Source organism: Bubalus kerabau, chromosome 20, assembly GCF_029407905.1.
Source record: "Bubalus kerabau isolate K-KA32 ecotype Philippines breed swamp buffalo chromosome 20, PCC_UOA_SB_1v2, whole genome shotgun sequence".
NCBI classification, from domain to species: domain Eukaryota; kingdom Metazoa; phylum Chordata; class Mammalia; order Artiodactyla; family Bovidae; genus Bubalus; species Bubalus kerabau.
The window spans coordinates 60,896,115-60,915,206 of NC_073643.1; the positions used below are offsets into that span (position 1 = coordinate 60,896,115).

Sequence of the window (19,092 nt, forward strand, 5' to 3'; positions counted from 1 at the left end):
GGCAGGACCCTCTCACTGGCCTCCGCCCGTGCCCCACACCCAGGAGCGGGAGCAGCACAGATTTGCTGAGGGGATGACAGCAGTGGGTGGGCAAAACCACCCTCCTTCTGTAGGAGATCAGTGAGGTCTGGGGGTCTGGGTGGGCCTAGTGCAAGGTCTGAGGTGGGGGTGCACTCCTGCTGCTGGAGGAACAGCCCCACAGAGCGGAAGGCCCTGGTTTCCGCAGCTGGGCTTTTAAACCCAGGCGTGGTGGTTTTGCCAATACATCTGTTTCGCCTATTTTTAACAACATTGGCGTCAACCGTTAGAGATTCGTATTTGGGGGTAAAGGTGGAGGCCTTGCAAAGTGTTCTGGTGCCCACTGAAGTTTGAGTGACCTGTGATTCGTGGAATTTTCCTGATGGTCTTTCAAGTTTTGCCCCAAACCATGGGCAGTTGGTATGACTGCCAGGTACAGACAATGTTTTCTGATTTCACCCCCACAACGACCTGGAGCCCTGGTTCCCGCTGCGCGGAGCAGGGCCCGCAGGCCGCGGGGTCGCATCGCGGGCCTCTCAGGACAGCCTGGACCTTCGGGCCCTTCCCGGCCCCCGCCCGAGGTTAGCCATGGGGCCAGTTCACCCTGTAGGGGCACGGCCAACACGGAGGACGTGGACCCCGAGACTATCCGTCTCCTCGTCGGGCGCTTTCAGGAGAGCCACGTTCCCGGGTAGTCCCTGGGCACCGTGCGGGAGTGGGTGCAGCGCGGGGCCGGAAGGAACCGCCGGCGCGTGGGGGGCGGAGCCTGTCGCGGGGCGGGGCCAGGCGGCCGCTGGGGGCGGGGCCCGCGGGCGCGCCAGAGCGACGGGTGAGCTGCGGGTGAGACGCGGCGGTTGCGGGCAGCGGCGGGCTCGTCCCTCAGGGTCAGCGGTCCTGGAGCGGGCGGAGCGGGGCTGGGGGCGGCGGCGCGGCTGGGCGGGAGGCGGCCCAGACTGGGGGCTCCCTTCTGTCGCCGGGCAGCGCCGGGCCGCGAGGCGGGCGGCGTCCCCGGGAGCCGGGCTCGCGGGCGGGGGTTGGGGCTGGGGAGAGGCGGGCCGCGTGGGGCGAGGCCCGAGTCCGACTCCCCCGTCTCCGCGCGCAGGGCCCGCGGTGTGGGCGCCGAGGATGTGCGGCCGGATGTCCTGCCACCTGCCCACGGAGGTCCTGGCCCGAGCCTGCGCCTACCGGGACCGACAGGGCCACCAGCGGCTCCCGGAGTGGAGGGACCCCGACCGGTACTGCCCCTCGTACAACAAGAGCCCGCGCTCCAGCAGCCCGGTGCTCCTGTCCCGGCTGCACCTGGAGAAGGTGAGCGCCGACCTGATCTGGGTCATTTAGATATCTTAAAGAAAAGAGCGGGGGGATCGCTATGCTCCTTAGGAGTCCAGCTTATCAGACTCTCTAGACTTAGGGCAGCGTTAAAACTAGTCTACAACACCTCTGATGTTTCTTGAACGCTGAAGCTTCTACCCTTTCTGCTCGTTTTATCTTTAACTGAAGCTAGGAACAGAGGTATTTGGTCTGGTATTGCAAAGTTTAATTGCTTTCTTTGTGTTTATAAAATCTACCTCTAGTGTTGTAGTGGTCAATAATTTATAATGTTTTGCTTCCTTGCTTTATCTCCTGAAAGAGAGAGAGGGGAAATGTATGTATACATGCAGTGTAGTAAAAGTGCTTCATTCTGGAGAGTAATAGTTTCTCCATGTCTTAGATATTTTGAATATCTTTGATGTGTTTTTAAATTCTGATTGTTTCCATCTTGGATTTTTCTTCGATTTGGTCCGTAATGCACAAGTCACTTCATGAAGTTGCTTGAACCCCTGTTGCATGCTTTTCTCTTTTTCAAGTTTTAGGCCCCACCAGGCAACATGCAGGGATCGTGTTTGGTTACCAGGGACTGAACCTGCCCCCCGGGTAGTGGACACACAGAGTCTTACCCACTGGACCCCCAGGGAAGTCCCTGTTGCGTACTCTTCAGAAGTGTTGTGTTTATATGGTAGTCAAAAGATTCATCTTTACATTAGGAAGACCATATTTTGAAATCAACATACGAGATAACTGATTTTTTTGGTTGAGTGAAGCCATTTACATGAAATAGTGTACTCGAGCCGTTTTTAGTCGGTGCATACTTCCCCACTGAAACTAAAAAAACCTTTAATGAGCAGAAAATCAAAATAAAATAAATACTATGGGAAACCTTGACTGGGAAAGGAAAAAAATAAAACATTTCAGAAGAAAGCATAATCTGGAGACAAGGATTGACTGTATGCGGTTTATTAGTGTTTAGCCATGGTTCTCTTTGTACCACCTCATTATAGAATGAATGTTAGCTGGAAGAAAACTTAACAGGTGTGAAGACAGAAGTGCAGAAAGACTGTGAGTGGTCCCAGGTTACCCAGTCAGTGAGGGGCAGCTGGTACGAAGGTCCTGTCCACCCTTCCGCTCCGGTGATGCTTCCTGTAACTAGGAATGGGACGGTGGGCTCCTGAACACACAGAGCCCCCCTCTCCTGGCAGTGCTGCGCATTTACTGATGTAATGTTTTGACTCCACATCTCTCATAAATTTTATAAAGATCGCTAGGATTTCCTGATTTTGATAGTTGAGTTTTCGTTTATCTGAAAATGAAAAACTGTGGAATCGTAAAGCCAAAATAGAACCATGTCAGCTTGTTAATCCACGTCATCAAAGACCGCGCCCGTGTGCGGATTGGAATGTTTGCATCTGAAACCGCCAATTTGCACCCTGCTTCCCCTTCTGCTTACCCAAGCCCAGTGCTACCAGCTGTACGCTCGCAAGCCCGAGAGGGCGGGGGGGGGTGAGTAATACTGAGCGGCACTCGCAGCATTCTGGTTTAGAAGAACTTTCTATTCATCATGTCCCCTGTGGGGCAGCCCCTGACCTGGGCTGGGTTTCCAGTTGTTGAGTGAATGCACTCAAGTTAAAAGGCGACGCGTGGAACTTGGAAGAGGACGATTTCCCAGCCTCGGCGCTGCTGACACTTTGAGATGTTTGTTGTGGGAAGCTGGCCTGTCTGCACTGTAGAATGTTTAGCAGCATCACTGGCCTACTTTGGAACCCCCCAAAATAATACTCATGTTGCTTTCGAGTCCCTTATGGACATAGAGTGGTGAAATATGAGTCCCAAATACACATTCCCAGCTGAGATCAAAGCTCCACCTTCTTGTTTCGGCTTTTATACTATAAACAAGTGTCTTTCTTGAGGTCTGTTTGTTGCTGGTTTTTTTGCATTTCTGTGCTTTTTGCCGGCAATCTCACTGTTTAAAATGGTCTCCAGGCGTAGTGGTAAAGCGCAGGCTAGGATTCCTGAAAGCAAGAAGGATGGTAACATGCCTTACAGAGAACATGCATGTGTCAGAGACGCTTCACTCACGCATGAGTTTCTGTGACTGTTGGTCATGAATTCAAAATTAATGAACCAACAGTATATGTTACATTAAGTCTAACATATAATAGTAAACATGCTGCACAGAAATACAGAGAAGGCACGGTTGTATACGGACCAGCTAATGAAAACATCACTACAGGCTCTTGGCCACCTAACTGTGTATTTCCCCCAGAGCAGCTCTTGGGTTTCCCTGACTGGCTGTTTGCGGTGACTTTGCGAAACCTGACTGCATGTGGGACAAGCATGGACTCTGTGGTGTGTCGGGGAGGGGTTGACTCATTAACAGGCAAGGTTTTGAAAGAAATGAGACAGGATCTTGTGAAGAGCACAGTTGGGGCATCAGTTCAGTTCAATCGCTCAGTCGTGTCCGACTGTTGGCGACCCCATGGACCACAGCACGCCAGGCCTCCCTGTCCATCACCAACTCCTGGAGTCTGCTCAAACTCATGTCCGTGGAGTCAGTGATGCATTAGCCTGGAACAAAAAGGGAAAGCCTCCTAAGGGCCTATTAGACGGTGTCCCGCGCTCTCGGAGCCCCTTGCTCTCCGCTTTTTCCGTCCTGCCATCCTCTCTAGATACTCCTTCTTGGACTGCACTCTCCCCTCATTTCTCCATTTTCCTTTTTTCTCCACCCCCTCCTACTTCCCGCAGGTTTCATCCTGTGGTTGATTTACTCTCTAAGAAATTTTATCCTCATGGCTTCACCACTCACCTTTATGTAGATTTTGCGGCTTCGTTTTAGTCATAACCTTAAAAATATTAAACTATCGCGTGTGTGCCTACTCCGTGCCACACATCTAACCAGGGTCTTCTTACGAAGACCTTATTCTTGCCTTTATTCCAGAGATTGGCAAACCATGGGATCAAGTCCTGTGCACTGTGTTTATAAAACAGTTTTATTAGAATACAGCCATGCTCGCTCTTCGGCTGCCCTGACATGCCAAGGGTGCCAGAGTTGAGTTGAGTGGCAGCAGAGACTGTAGGGCTCAGAAAGCCACAAATACCCGCTGTCTGGTCCATTGCAGGAAATCTCTGCTTTTCCCTTCTCTGCCAGGCCGCCTGTCTCCTCAGTTTTAACTCCACGTGCTTGTTGGACATAGGAAGCATCTCTCTGTGGATTTTATTCTGGTGACTCAGAAAACCTTTTTGTCTTGTTCACCAGTGAGGAATTAGGGCAAGGCCTTGCAGGTACGGTTTGCCTCTTCCCTGGAGTCTGGGGTCTCAGGAGGCAGAAAGCCAGGGTCCTCTGATCATTTCCCTACATGCAATTTTCTGGGACAGAGCAGCATCCATTTACCTGTTGCCTTTGGCTGCTCTGCCCCTGTAATAGTTTTATTAACATACCAGAGACTGTAGGGGCTGCCAAGTCCGCAGCACTTACTAGCCTTCCAGAGAAAAGTCTGTGCGCATCTGGCGTAGAGGCCTCCTCCTCTCTCAGCAGACCCGCCGTGCCACCGCAGCAGAACCCAGCATGCACTCTCTGCTCGGTCTGTGCCAGCCCAGTGTCTGTACCGAGAGAACAGTGTGTGCGTTTCAATCTGTCGGTCTCATCAAATTCTCAGGGGGCCAGGTACCCCAAAAAAGTTTAGCACCGTACGTTCAGGGCAGGGGCCCCAAGACTACCCTCGCATTTGGAGGTTGCTTAAAAGGCAGCATGTGACGCGGCTACGGTTTACTGCGGTGAAGGCATACACAGCAGAATCAGCATGGACAGAAGCAAGTAGAGATCTGGAGAAATTCGTGCCCGGCTTCCGTACAACCTTTCCTGCCTCCCAGGGAGGGGACACACCGAGCGAGTTTTCTCCAGCAGTGAAAGAGGTGGTAACTCGTGTGTAGCGTTTCTGCCCAGAGAGACCCATTAGACACAGGCCCAAGGTTTGCTGGGGGCTGGTCTCGTGGGCGCTCTGCCTAGCAAGCAGCAGACGCCCATAAGGAAAGCCGGTGCTCAGCAAGAACCTCGTTTCCTGCCTGAAGCGGGCATAGGATACCATCCCAATCAGTTAGGGAAAGTGGGGCGCTCTCAAGAGCCAAGTTCTCACATGCTGCTTGAGGGCCAGCCCTGTGAACGGGCCTCCTAAAAATAGCACCCTAGGCTTGCTGTACGCTTGCTGCGCAAAACCACTTCCTGCCCAGTCTAGGCGTAGCCTCTGATTTCCCCTCTGGTCCCTCCTCCCATCTCTTCTCTGTCCCAGTCCTGTTCCTCTTGTGGGGTCCAGTCTGAGAACCCCCTCACCCTCTCCCCCCTTCTGCACCTCCCAAGGAGCTGATCGCTTGGCGCCCTCTCACAGATCACTGTCCGCTGAACTTTTCCAGCACACCTGTGTGCACCACTTAACAGGGCCGTAGCCCGTAGCATCGTATCACGTGTCGCTCAGCGTCTGTGTGGCCTCACAAGGCATGGCGCACGTCCTTCCGTGTCCCCGTCTTAGCACGGACCTTCCGTGGGATGACTGTCGTGTGTGCCTTGTCAGAGCTGGGCCACGTGTGGTGCAGGGCCTCAGAGCCCGTCTCTCCTGTGGCCGGCACTGATTCACAGCTTACAGGAGCTGAACCTCTTAGTACCCCCCAACCCCCAGGCAGAATGTCACCATCCTGATAAGCACGGTTGCCTGAGAACGCCGGAGAAGGCAATGGCACCCCACTCCAGTACTCTTGCCTGGAAAATCCCATGGACAGAGGAGCCTGGTATGCTGCAGTCCATGGGGTCGCAAAGAGTCGGACACGACTGCACGACTTCACTTTTACTTTTCACTTTCATGCATTGGAGAAGGAAATGGCAACCCACTCCAGTGTTCTTGCGTGGAGAATCCCAGGGACGGGGGAGCCTGGTGGGCTGCCGTCTATGGGGTCGCACAGAGTCGGACACGACTGAAGCGACTTAGCAGCAGCAGCAGCAGCAGCCTGAGAACGCCAGCCACGCACATCATAAGTCATTAGGACTGCTGGCAGGAGCTCTCCCTATCCACAGTCATCTACTCTCTGCGTTTTGACCCTGGCGGTGGTGGTGGTTTAGCCGCTCAGGCGTGTCCGACTCTTGAGACCCCTGGGATTGTGGCCCGCCCTGCCCCTCGCCGGGATTCTCCAGGCGAGAACACTGGAGGGGCTTGCCATCCCCTCCTCCAAGTGCTGTGCTGCGTGCCCTCCAGGAGGTTTTGCAGGGTCCTCCCCGTCTCCTCACTGCACCGCACCCTTTCTCGTGGCAGGACGCAGACTCGTCCGAGCGGATCATTGCACCCATGCGGTGGGGCCTGGTCCCCTACTGGTTCAGAGAAGCGGATCCTTCCAAGCTGCAGATCAACACCAGCAACTGCCGCAGCGACACCATAATGGAGAAGCGGTCCTTCAAGGTAGGAGGAGGCACGCAGGCCGGCGGTTCTCGGTCAGAACTGCCGGCGCCTTGGACGCCTGCGAAACAGCTCCAGGCTGTGTCCCACTCGTCGCTGTAGAGTGCTGTTCTCTGTACCCCGGTGAGACCGAGCGGGGCTTTTTCTCCCACTCAATCGTGGGCTGCTGGGCCCAGCTGGACACATGGTATCCAACCAGAGGTTCTCATGTAGCGCTCGTGTCGCAGGACAGCTGGACGTCCAGGTGGCTTCTAACCCACGTGTCCTGCCCTCAGCCAGGATGCAGGGACAGTGGGAGGCCCACCCACGTGTCTCGTGAGGGTGGGCAGTCAGGCATCTCACGTGGCACCCTGCTCACCCTCCAGGGAGCGGGCACAGCCGCGGGGCTGTATGGCCCTGCCTCAGAAGTCCCAAGCATCGCTTCTGCTGTGTTCCTTGGTTTATACCGAGCCAGCCCGAGGTCACCAAGGGAGGGGACCTCATCGCTGTGAATCCTGCTGGGTGGGGCTCGCTGCGGGGGTGGCCAGCTTTGGAGAGCGGCTCCACAGCGCCTATTTCCTCTTAGGCACGTTATTTAATCTTTCCGACACCCATGTACGTGTGACTTCATACCTATGAAACGTGACATGCAGAGGAATTCCCGCTCTGAGGTCGCCTGTGCTTTCCCCCAGGTGCCTCTGGTCAAGGGGAGACGCTGTGTCGTCTTGGCGGACGGATTCTACGAGTGGCAGCGACGTCAGGCCACGAACCACCGGCAGCCCTACTTCATCTACTTCCCCCAGGTCAAGCCCGAGAAGGTAGCAGCAGCAGCGTGTCCTCTCTGGCTCTCGGGCTTCTTGGATGTTCGGTTGGGTGTCTTTCCTATTTTTTTTTTTTTAATTCTCAGCCATAAATTATCTATTCAGATGTTCCTTCTGTCCCATTATTTCTTCTTTCTGGGATTCTCGTTATACATGTGTTAGACAGTGTGATGTTGTCCCGTAGCTTCCAGACATTTTATATACTCCATTCTTTTTCTCTGTGTTTCAGGCTGGGCCGTTTTTACTCATCTGTTCTTAAGTTCACTCTTTCTTATTTACTCTTGAGTCCAGCCCTGTTGATTTCTATGTATCTTAGCAGTTCCTTGGTTATCTGGCTGTTTTGTGTATCTTAGATTTTTTTTTTTTACTGGTTGCCAGACATAGGAGGTAGGAGAGAGACTGAGACCAACCATATTTGTCTCTGGACGTGCACATGTGTGTCTGCCCTTAGGCTGAGGTGGTCTTGTCAGGAGCTGGGCTGGACTTGGGTTTTGTCGTGCACCGGACACTTCAACTGTTTGTCTGGTGTCGCCCCGTGTTCAGGGTGAGGGTTGGTTTTCCTCAAGACCCCTGCTCCCCGCGCTTTGAAGCCCTCGGGACGCTCTCCCCAGGCACGCCCTGCTGCCCATCACCCGGGGCCTGCTCATCCACAGAGGCTGCAGCGCGCTCTCTGCTGTCCTGGTTCAGCCTCGTCTTAAGCAGAACCGTGGCCCCAGCTCTCGGGCTTTCTCGGTGAGCCTGCTCCTCCCCAGGGAAGCAGAGAGCTGTTCCTGTTGCCCTTTTGCAGCCTCAGCGGGGCTTCCCTTGACTCGTAGGAGTGACAGGCTTTATCCCTTCTCCCCTGGCTCCTTAAGCTTCATGCTCTTTGGAGGAAAAGGGCGTGGTGAGGCTTCTTGCCATCCCTGAGCACCTGGACACGCCGGGCAGGGAGTCTTCCTCCATCCCCGGCCCTGTCTGTCTCGTGAGCACCTGCGGAGGCTGGTCCGGACACCTGCAGCCCTCTTGGGCGAGCCTGCACTCTGCAGAGAGCAGTTGGATGGTCATTTTATCTGAATGCTTAGCTGCTGTATAAAGGAGGCCTTGTTTGCCTCCTGTCACCACTGGGAAGCCCGTAGTCGGGTCTCCTCTCCCTTTGGATGACCCTGTCTTCGCTTTACAGTTCAGGCTAAGTGGCTGCCCTATGACCTGAGTTCTCTGATGAGTTTAGGGAAAGTTACGCTTATGGAGAGTCTCTATCTCTTCTTGTAGAGAGGGAGGGTGGAGGCGACTCCCCAGCCTTTGGAAGCTGGGAGCTGAATCTTGAAGGCAAGTGGGAGTGGGCATGTTGAGCTTGGGCAGAAAAGACCTTTCGGGTAGGAAGAGGAAAGTTACTTCCGCGAGACCCGTGGGCTTTGTTTATAGACAGCTGGGCGGGACGCAAGTTCCCCTTGTGCATGAAAGCTGGAGTGAGGCTCCAGATCACGGAAGGCCTGAATGCCACGGGAGGTGTTAGACTGTATCGTGAAAGCGTTCCAGGGCCATAAATCTACTGCCTCAGGCAGGGTCTGCCACCAAGCCTCTGTCCTCTGACGATGGGTCCAGGGCCTCTGTGCTGAGATGATGGCCGTGCTGTTGCCTGCAGGGGAGGGTGGCCGCGGAGTGCCTGATCTGCTGTGGGTTTGCTTCCAGTCCGAGCAGGTGGGTGCTGTGGCCAGCCCCGAGGACTGGGAGAAGGTCTGGGACAACTGGAGGCCGCTGACGATGGCCGGGATCTTTGACTGCTGGGAGCCCCCGGAGGGAGGAGACTGCCTCTATTCCTACAGCATCATCACAGTGGACTCCTGCAAAGTCATGAACGACATCCACAACAGGCAAGCCATGCCCCCTGCGCCTGCGTTCAGAGGGTTCAGGGCAGGGCTTGTCGTCTTTGGGTTTAAACAAGCAGCTTCCGGAATTCAGAGTTTCTGCATGCACAGATTTAGAGAGTCGGAAACAAAGCCTGATTCACAAGATACAGGTACAGTCTGCGTGGCTGTAATATGACACATGTTCCTGGAAGTTACCACGCTATGCAAAACTGCACAGTGAAATCCAGAGAACTTACAAAAAAGTGGGAATAAGGGGACAACACTTAAACATTTTGTCAGTGACCCAGTTAAAAAAATAACAGGAATCTAATAAAGCCCACACTGCAGTAGCATGCGTTCTGTGGTTGAGAAGTACAAAGCAGTTACAGTGAAAATGGCACCACACCTTGAAAAGGCCTGAAGTCAGCTTGTGCTGGAGGAGCCGCAGCTTGTGACTTACTGTGACCTAGCGGGAGAAAGGTGATGCGAAATGATTGTCTTTTCCAGTCTTAAATCCTGGGATGTGTTCTTCTGCCTTTGAAATGTTGTTCCTCCAAGGCTGGCCTTCATCAGATCAGATCAGTCGCTCAGTCGTGTCCGACTCTTTGTGACTCCATGAATCGCAGCACGCCAGGCCTCCCTGTCCATCACCAACTCCTGGAGTTCACTCAGACTCACATCCATTGAGTCAGTGATGCCATCCAGCCATCTCATCCTCTGTCATCCCCTTCTCCTCCTGCCCCCAATCCCTCCCAGCATCAGAGTCTTTTCCAATGAGTCAACTCTTCGCATGAGGTGGCCAAAGTACTGGAGTTTCAGCTTTAGCATCATTCCTTCCAAAGAAATCCCAGGGCTGATCTCCTTCAGAATGGACTGGTTGGATCTCCTTGCAGTCCAAGGGACTCTCAAGAGTCTCCTCCAACACCACAGTTCAAAAGCATCAATTCTTTGGCGCTCAGCCTTCTGCACAGTCCAACTCTCACATCCATACATGACCACAGGAAAAACCATAGCCTTGACTAGACGAACCTTTGTTGGCAAAGTAATGTCTCTGCTTTTGAATATGCTATCTAGGTTGGTCGTAACTTTCCTTCCAAGGGGTAAGCGTCTTTTAATTTCATGGCTGCAGTCACCATCTGTAGTGATTTTGGAGCCCAGAAAAATAAAGTCTGACACTGTTTCCCCATCTATTTCCCATGAAGTGGTGAGACCGGATGCCATGATCTTCGTTTTCTGAATGTTGAGCTTTAAGCCAACTTTTTCACTCTCCACTTTCACTTTCATCAAGAGGCTTTTTAGTTCCTCTTCACTTTCTGCCATAAGGGTGGTGTCATCTGCATATCTGAGGTTATTGATATTTCTCCTGGCAATCTTGATTCCAGCTTGTGCTTCCTCCAGTCCAGTGTTTCTCATGATGTACTCTGCATATAAGTTAAATAAACAGGGTGACAATATACAGCCTTGACGAACTCCTTTTCCTATTTGGAACCAGTCTGTTGTTCCATGTCCAGTTCTAACTGTTGCTTCCTGACCTGCATACAGATTTCTCAAGAGGCAGATCAGGTGGTCTGGTATTCCCATCTCTTTCAGAATTTTCCACAGTTTATTGTGATCCACACAGTCAAAGGCTTTGGCATAGTCAATAAAGCAGAAATAGATGTTTTTCTGGAAATCACTTGCTTTTCCTATGATCCAGCGGATGTTGGCAATTTGATCTCTGGTTCCTCTGCCTTTTCTAAAACCAGCTTGAACATCAGGAAGTTCACGGTTCACATATTGCTGAAGCCTGGCTTGGAGAATTTTGAGCATTACTTTACTAGCATGTGAGATGAGTGCAATTGTGCAGTAGTTTGAGCATTCTTTGGCCTTCATAGTAGATACATATTTAATCAGAACCGAACGTTCTGATGCAATGGGCCGCCTCCCCCAGTTAACTTCAGCATCATGCCTGGAGCTGCGCAGACCGCCATCAGAGCCCTGAGAGGAGCCCCCGTGCTCTCCTGTGGTCTTTGTGTACAGACAGCGCGTTCTCTTTGTGAGAAAGCCCCCCCTTTTTTTTCACTGCTTGGCTTTCTCGGCATGCTGAGCAATCTTCCCGCTGCGTCTGCTCCTTCAAGCCTGGTTGCTGCGCTTCTTCGGCTGCTTGCGCCCATCTGGCCGTGGATGTCCCTTTTCCAGCCCCTCACTGTTGTGGATCCTTTGTGTTGTTGCCCAGGAGACACCACGTGTTCTGTTCCTGCTTTCAAGGCTGTCATTCAGTCGCTCAGTCGTGTCTGGCTCTTTGCAACTCCATGGACTGTAACCCGCCAGGCTCCTCTGTCCATGGGATTTCCTAGGCAAGAATACCGGAGTGGGCTGCCATTTCCCTCCCCAGGGGATCGTCCCACCCCAGGGATTGAACCTACGTTTCTTGCGTTGGCAGGTGGATTCTTTACTACTGAGACACCTGGGGAGTCTGGCTTTCGAGATGGTTTATTATTATTTCACCCTTCTCCCCAAGACTTAAAAGTTTTCCGTTTTCGTGCACTGGTTAGAATGTCTGAACCTGGAAGCTCAGACATGTTTGAGGTGTTGAATGAGCAGTTTTTTTAAGAGAAGCGTTTACAAGCGCACAGTAAGAGCAGACCGCCACTTTGGAGAGTATGCGCTGGGCCGAGCCACCAGTGTCTGAGGTGCGCGTCTCACAAGGTGCAGCCCAGCGGGGTGACGTTTTCTGTGTTCACAGTGGGTTTCCTCACAGATAAAACTGTGTATAAGCAAATGCAAAGTTTGCATTATGCTTAAATTGCTGTCTAATAGTCCATCACACTGGAATAAATTTTCATTTTAAAAACAAGCATTGGCAGAACCGACATACTTGTGTAATGCTTTCACAACTTTTGCCAGGTCTCAGTGCCCTCAGGGGTCATTTTATGATGTTTTACTGAAAAAAATCCAGTACGGCACATATTGGATTATCTATTTTAACCCCTGTGCCCTAAGCATTCTGTCTGAAATGATGCTTTCCTAGGGTATGATAGTTCTAGTTTTGCTAATTCACCTTAAAATAAAGTCCTATTTCATCAAATCTAAGATTTTGTTCCATGATTTTATACAGTTAAGTAAACTGCTGCCAATTACTGCCAGTGAAGTTGTGATACAGTGCAAAGATACCATTCATTGTAAATCTAGATGTCAGAGATTGTAAAACACTGTTTAAAAGCGTATCTTGGGAGATTCCCTGGCAGTGCAGTGGTCAGGCCTCCGCGCCTCCCTGCTGGGGCCTCGATTGCTCCCTGGGATCAGAGGTCCCACAGACTGTGTGGTGCAGCCAAAAAGGAAAACAGTGAAGCGAGCAAGTGGTTAATTCGCTGAAGTGACAAGAATTATTAAAAGTAACGTTCATGCATTTCTCTCCTAAATTCAACCGTGCCATCCCCCAGTGAAGGGTGTGCATGCTTTGTACTGGCCCAGAACATAAAATTGGAAGCTCAACAAGCGCTGTTTTCCTAACGTCTCCTGGGTACCAGGAGTCGTCTGGGGCGGCCTCTTCGCTTTTCTGAGCCATTTCGGCCACAGTTGCCTTTGGGTTGCCTTTCGGTCACAGTTTTAGAAATAGCTCTTCCTTACATAAACCTGCGTGGGTGGGAAGGCTGGGGTCTTAATGATAGACAGGTTCCCCAGGCTTTGTTTCCCCTTGAAGTCTAAGCCGGGGCACCGTAAAGGTCACCAGTCTGCTAGCGTTTGCGCAGGAGGGCACCCACTTGCAGCACCGGGCACGGTCTTCGCCACCACACTCTGAGCTGGCTCTCCCGTGCTGAGCTCCGTGCCCTGTTGTTCCCGGGGGCACGGGACAGTGTGCAGGTGTAGACCAGGAGGGGGCGGCCTGAGCATCAGCTGACTAGACCCCCCCGCCCGGCGCCCCCGACCCCTGTCTTGCACTTACCCCCTAGGATGCCTGCCATACTGGATGGCGAAGAGGCGGTCTCCAAGTGGCTGGACTTTGGTGAGGTCCCAGCTCAGGAAGCTCTGAAGTTGATCCGCCCCACAGAGAACATCGCCTTCCACCGGGTGTCGTCCGTGGTGAACAGCTCCTGGAACAACGCTCCCGAGTGTCTGTTCCCGCTCCACCTGCTGGCCGGAAAGGTAGGGCCCGGACACCCGCCCGTCCCTGCCAAGCTCCACCTGCTCCGAGGGGCCTCTCAGCGCACGCTGGGACCTTTACTGCCAGAGGCTGAATCCAAAGCACCCACAGTTCGTCTTCCTCATGCAGCAAGGCAGCCCTGGGCTGTGACTCTCAGAGGGGCTGCGGGTGGGCCCGGCGCGTGCCTGTCAGTGTTCAGGCTGGGCCGGGCCTTCTGTGACTGTACGAAGCTGCTCGGGTGGGTCTGATAAGAAGCCAGCTTTGAGCACTCCTCATCTGAAGGGTGACTGAAAAGGACAGAGGGGCCCTGACCAGAACCGTCTCTCTTGCCAACTGAATGGGAGACATGTTTCCGTCTGTTTTCTCTGCTTTCCCAGCTACAAGATGGGGGGATTTCAGTCCTCATTCTCCTTCAGGAGACTGGAGAATGTTCCTGCGAGGAGCACAAGCTTTAGAGTTGGCGGGGATCACGGGGCTGTATTTTGAAAGGAAGGTGGACAGACAAGAGGCCTGAGTGATAAGAAGCCCCAGAGCAGAAGTTGGCCCCGCTGATACCCAGAGATGAGGCATGGGGGCAGCAGCTGCTCCTCCATGGCCGGAGGATGGGGACAGCCAGAGAACCACGGCCCCCGCCCCGTCTCCCTCAAAGCCTCTTACGTTTTCACACTCACAGTCAGTGTCAGCCTTTTTCTCTTGGTTCTTTCAAAGCCTTGTATCCCTGGTAGCGCTTTTCATTACCTGTCTCTCAAAAAATGCAACTGTAGATATTCATTTTGCACCAGACAAGGCCCCATGTCTGCCATGGTCATCTCTGCAGAATAACTCACGCTCTGGAGAGCTGGCATCCTGTGCTGGGCTCGGGCGCAGGGAGCAGCAGGCCCCTCTCACCCAGCCTCTGAGGGCTGCATCTCCAGCTGGCTCCCCGCACGGCCTGCTCAGGCTAAGCTCTTTCTCCTGAGCTTGCTTCATTCTCTGCCCGGGTTTGGAGAGCCTGCCCGCTGTCTTCTGTGGCCGGTCTCGCCCACCACGAGCTGCCCCCTCTCCCTTCCGGCCCTGGGAACCCGCCCTGCTCCCCTCCTCGTGCCCCTGGTCACATCTCCGTGCCCAGGCCGGTGCCTCGCGCAGCGCCTCTTCCCCGGTTTCCCTGGAGCTTGAGCTGGGGGTCTGAGCTGCCGCTGCTTTCTCCTAGGAGCTCAGGGTGAGTGCCAGCAGCCAGAAGATGCTGCAGTGGCTGGCCACGAAGTCACCCAAAAAGGAAGAGCCCAGAACACCCGAAAAGGCAGAGCCAGATGTGCCCCAGTGGTCCAGCCAGTTCCTGCAAAAGAGCCCAGTAACCCCCAAGAGAGGCAGCGCCGGCCTCCTGGAGCGATGGCTGAAGCGGGGGCAGGAGGAAGAGCCTGTGGCCAAGCGGCCTCACACGCAGTAGCGCAGGTCTTCCGGAGACCGCAGCCGAGGGGCACAGCGCTGAATACCACGCGATCACAGGTCGTGCGTGCGTGCGTGCGTGCGTGCGTGTGTGTGTGTTGGGGGAGTTCCAAGCCGAGAGGTGCTGTGCTGAATCCTACTGTTGATCACAGGTTGCTAAATACCACGCGATCACAGGTCGTGTGTGTGTGTGTGTGTGTGTGTGTGTGTGTGTGTGTGTTGGGGGAGTTCCAAGCCGAGAGGTGCTGTGCTGAATCCTACTGTTGATCACAGGTTGCTGAATACCACGCGATCACAGGTCGTGTGTGTGTGTGTGTGTGTGTGTTGGGGGAGTTCCAAGCCGAGAGGTGCTGTGCTGAATCCTACTGTTGATCACAGGTTGCTGAATACCACGCGATCACAGGTCGTGTGTGTGTGTGTGTGTGTGTGTGTGTTGGGGGAGTTCCAAGCCGAGAGGTGCTGTGCTGAATCCTACTGTTGATCACAGGTTGCATTTGCAGGGGCTGGGGAGTGGTGGAGTGGCTCCCCTCATAGCTCAGTTGTTAGTTCAGGGTTTCGGCCTCCCCTGGCAGTGCGTGCTGGCTGTGACCAGGACTGCCCGGCGGGGTGGGCGGGCAACCTGGGGAGAGGCGCGGGCCACCCCATCAGCTCCGAGGGAAGGGAGGGACCGCTGGCCCACAGCCCTCTCCCGGTGGCCGGGTGGGCCCTCCCTCAGAGCCTGTCCCTACTGGCGGATCTCAGCAGAGGCCGTATTCTGCTCAGCTTATGGGCTTTTTCAGTGTTTGGGAGTTAGGTTCTTAAAACATTGTCTTTTTTTCTGAATAAACTGTATTTGATAACCTGTCTAGAAAATGCTGCCGGTGAGAGGAACTGTTTCCTCCTGGCCGTGGTCCAAAGGAATGATTTTGTCACAAGCAGGGGGGCAACTGGGGTTTTTGCTGTCAAAACTGCTTTTTTGTAAACAATAAAAAGACTTGGCAGGGGGCTCTTTCTTGAGTCTTTAACTCAATACCTGGAAGTTGTCTGAATCCACTGGCTTAAAGCAACCAGACAGAGCGCCTGCCGGGCAGGAGGGGCTGCGGGGGCGGGCGCGCAGGCCGGACACGAGCCCTGCCCCGGCTCAGGTGCGCAGCGCCCGGGGGCAGGAGCGCACGGACGGAGACACGCGTCGGAGGCTGCCACCCGCCCAGCCCGCGTTTGCTCTGCAGGCAGATGTCCGTCTGTGTGGCTGTGGCCGTCCGTTCCCCCGCCCAGATGCCTGAGTCCGGGAAGGCAGGATGCGCGCAGCTCTGCAGGCTCACCCGGGCGCCACGTCTGGATGGGGGGCGCCGAGGTGGATGGACCAGTCGGCTCCAGGGCGAGCCTCCAGGACGTCCGCCCCGCCCCGACCCGCGGGCGTCCCGGCAGCTGCTGCAAACCGGCGCCTCTGCGTCCGAATCCCGGACCGCCAGCCCGACCGGGGTCTATGCAAATCAGGGATCGCAACGCCGCCAATCAGAGTGGGGCCCGGCGCCGGTCCGGCCAATGGCGGGGCCGGGGGGCGGGGCCCGCGCGGCCCGGGCTCCCCAGTTCCTCTTCCGGGGCCGCGGAGGCTGGGCTGGAGCCGGCCCGCGGAGGGGCGGGCGCTTTCCTCTAGTTTCCGTCTCCTCTGGGCTCTTCTGCTTGCAGTAAGCGATTTTACAAATACACTGAACATACAGGAATGTCGACTGTTAAGACTTTTTTTGTCATGTTTAAGTCGTTTAGTAGAGCAGCAAAAGGGAAATTTCCTTGGTTTTCCGCACTCTTTTTTCCCAGAGTTGTCAGTTTGATGGGTGCTTTTACCAGAGAGCATGTAACGTTCCCAGAGTGTGTGTGCTTTTCATTCCGGTTCTTATAACCTCAACATAAATGTGATGTTTAAAGGCGCATTCTCATATCAAAACATGGTTTTGTGATTTTCAGGTCTACGTAAACGGCGTCATGGGCATTTTCTTCTGCGGTTTTCCCCTTGTCTGAATCCTCAGCGTTTCTAGGCATTGCCAGGTCGCTCTCAGATTTTCGCTGGATTGCCATTTTCTCCCCTCTGCCAGTAAGTCTCAGGAGAAGGGCAGCCAGCTCCTGCCTGTCTCCAGTGGCCACGGAGACCAGGCCCCAGCCATTCTCCCGGCAGGAGGGACAGTCCCTGCGTGAGGCTCTCTGACCCCTCAGTGGGCTCCCAGCTGGCAGGCTTCCTCAGCCCACCCTCCCTGCGCGCACAAGGCTTGGCTCCAGGCCTCAGAGGAAGCAGAGGGTCCCCTAGACTCCAGATTCTGTTGCAATGGACAGATGTCTCCCCGATTCCTGTCTGCAGTCCACCTGGCTTCATCTCTTCCTGTAAAGCTGTGTACCTGAAAAGCTCTGTGCACCCAAGGGAAACAGACCCAGGCAGGGGAGAGACTCAGCCCACAGGAGCAGATCGGAGAGGCTCCTGGCCTGGGTCTCAGCTTGCAGGGTGAGGACAGGACCCTGCTTTCCACCGTGAAAGCCCAGAGGGTAGGTTAGTGATGGGAACCAGAGAGGGTGATGGCTGACCTCAGCCATAAGGAGAGTAGAGCCTCAGTCCTTGGGGAAGGAGCTCTGGCTTGGGCTGCATGGGAGGTCCCCGGTACATACAAAGCTGCCCTGAGATGTGGTTTGTTCATCTCTGAATCAGGACAGTGGGTGCTCGTGGTTGAACTCCCAGGAGCCCACAGCAACAGGTGCTGGTTGTTGGAGAGCCAACACCTGCCGCTGTCACGGTGCTGCTCACGTGGAGAAGGGTCCTGGGCTCCAGGGAAGATGTGCTGCAGACTCCGTGGGCAACACTCCCAGTGGAGGTGCGGGAGCGGGGGCTGGGACAGGGCCTCACTACCCCGCTTTTAGCCCCCGATGGAGGTGGCCAGGAGAAGGAGAACACTTGGGAGAGGCAAGAGGAGTTGGGTGAAGACAGGGAAGCACATACCCGGAGGTGCACAGTGCCGGGCTCTGCGGGGAAATGGTCCCCCGGGGCGCGGGCCCTCAGCAGCGGCAGGCTGAGCTCGTCACCACCTCGGGGCTTTCCTCTGTCTCCTGCTCTATCAGGAGACCACCATCCAAAACAGTTTGTCTCGTGAAACAGCCAAAACAACCCACAAAGAAGATTAAACTGAGTGATCACACAGGTGGGGACCACAGGCCACACCACGTTACATGTGCTTTTGTTTGGCTTAGGAATTTATTTTGCTATGGATTTTGTTACGGAATTTATTTTGTTCTGGTAAAATCCACATGCTCTAAGGGTGCCGTCGCCCTGTTTTCCAGCGCACAGTCCAGGGGCAGGAAACAGGCTCGCACTCTTGTGCGGCCACCACCAGCAGCCATTCCCAGAGGCTTTCCAGCTTGCAAACCTGAGATCCTGAACCCATCCCTGTCCCAGCCTCTGACACCCACCATCCTACTTCCTGTCTTTGTGAACTTGAGTCCCGTAGGCCCTCATATAAGTGGGCTCATGCAATACTTGTCCCTTTGTGACTGGCTTGTTTCACTGAGCGCAGTGTTTTTCAGGTTAATCCATGTTGTCGCAAGTGTCAGGACTTCCTTTTAAGACTGAATAATACTGCGTGGTGTGTCGAGACCACACTGTTCATCCATCAGCCACTGATGGACCCCTGGGTTGCTTCCACCAGTTGGCTGTTGTGGTTAGTGCTGCTCTGAGCACAGCTGCTCGAATCTCTGCGTCACTATTTTCAATTCTTTTGGGTGTGTCCCCAGAAGTAAAATTGACGGCTCAACTCTATGTTTGAATTTTTGAGGAACCTCCATACTGTTTTCCAATAGCTGCATCACTTTATATTCCTGCCATCAATGCACAAAGTTCCAGTTTCAAGTCTGCATTTTAAAAGTGGGAGGTTTCACACGCACACACACAAAATGTGTAATCTCCACATAAAAACTTCTCAGGAGGTGCCTCTGATGACCGAGTGCCTTGTGGGACTAAAGGCCGCTGAGGGACCCTCCTGCCAGGCTCCCTGGATAACCCACTCCCCTCCCTGCTTCTAGAGGGCAGCTCAGAAACATGCAGGTGCTTCTGCCGTGTCTAAGAAAGCTCTGGCTACATTCTGCCCCTCTGTTGCCTGGAGACCATCAGAAGGGCTCTGGGGTCTGTGCAC

General features: G+C 54.2%; 1 protein-coding gene across 3 annotated transcripts; it reads left to right on the forward strand.

Annotated features, from left to right (window-relative positions):
- The first annotated feature begins 823 nt into the window (after positions 1-823).
- Positions 824-15,951, forward strand: HMCES (5-hydroxymethylcytosine binding, ES cell specific). Of its 3 annotated transcripts, none has more exons than XM_055557872.1 (7): positions 824-847; positions 1,121-1,326; positions 6,630-6,773; positions 7,442-7,567; positions 9,239-9,420; positions 13,329-13,521; positions 14,709-15,951. In XM_055557872.1, the coding sequence occupies exons 2-7, from the start codon at positions 1,144-1,146 to the stop codon at positions 14,943-14,945; spliced, it is 1,065 nt and encodes a 354-aa protein (XP_055413847.1). In that variant the 5' UTR covers positions 824-847; positions 1,121-1,143; the 3' UTR covers positions 14,946-15,951. The 3 variants fall into 3 exon arrangements, with proteins under 3 accessions (XP_055413847.1, XP_055413846.1, XP_055413844.1); XM_055557871.1 differs by having other exon boundaries at positions 826-858; XM_055557869.1 differs by having other exon boundaries at positions 829-902.
- Positions 15,952-19,092: the final 3,141 nt, after the last annotated feature.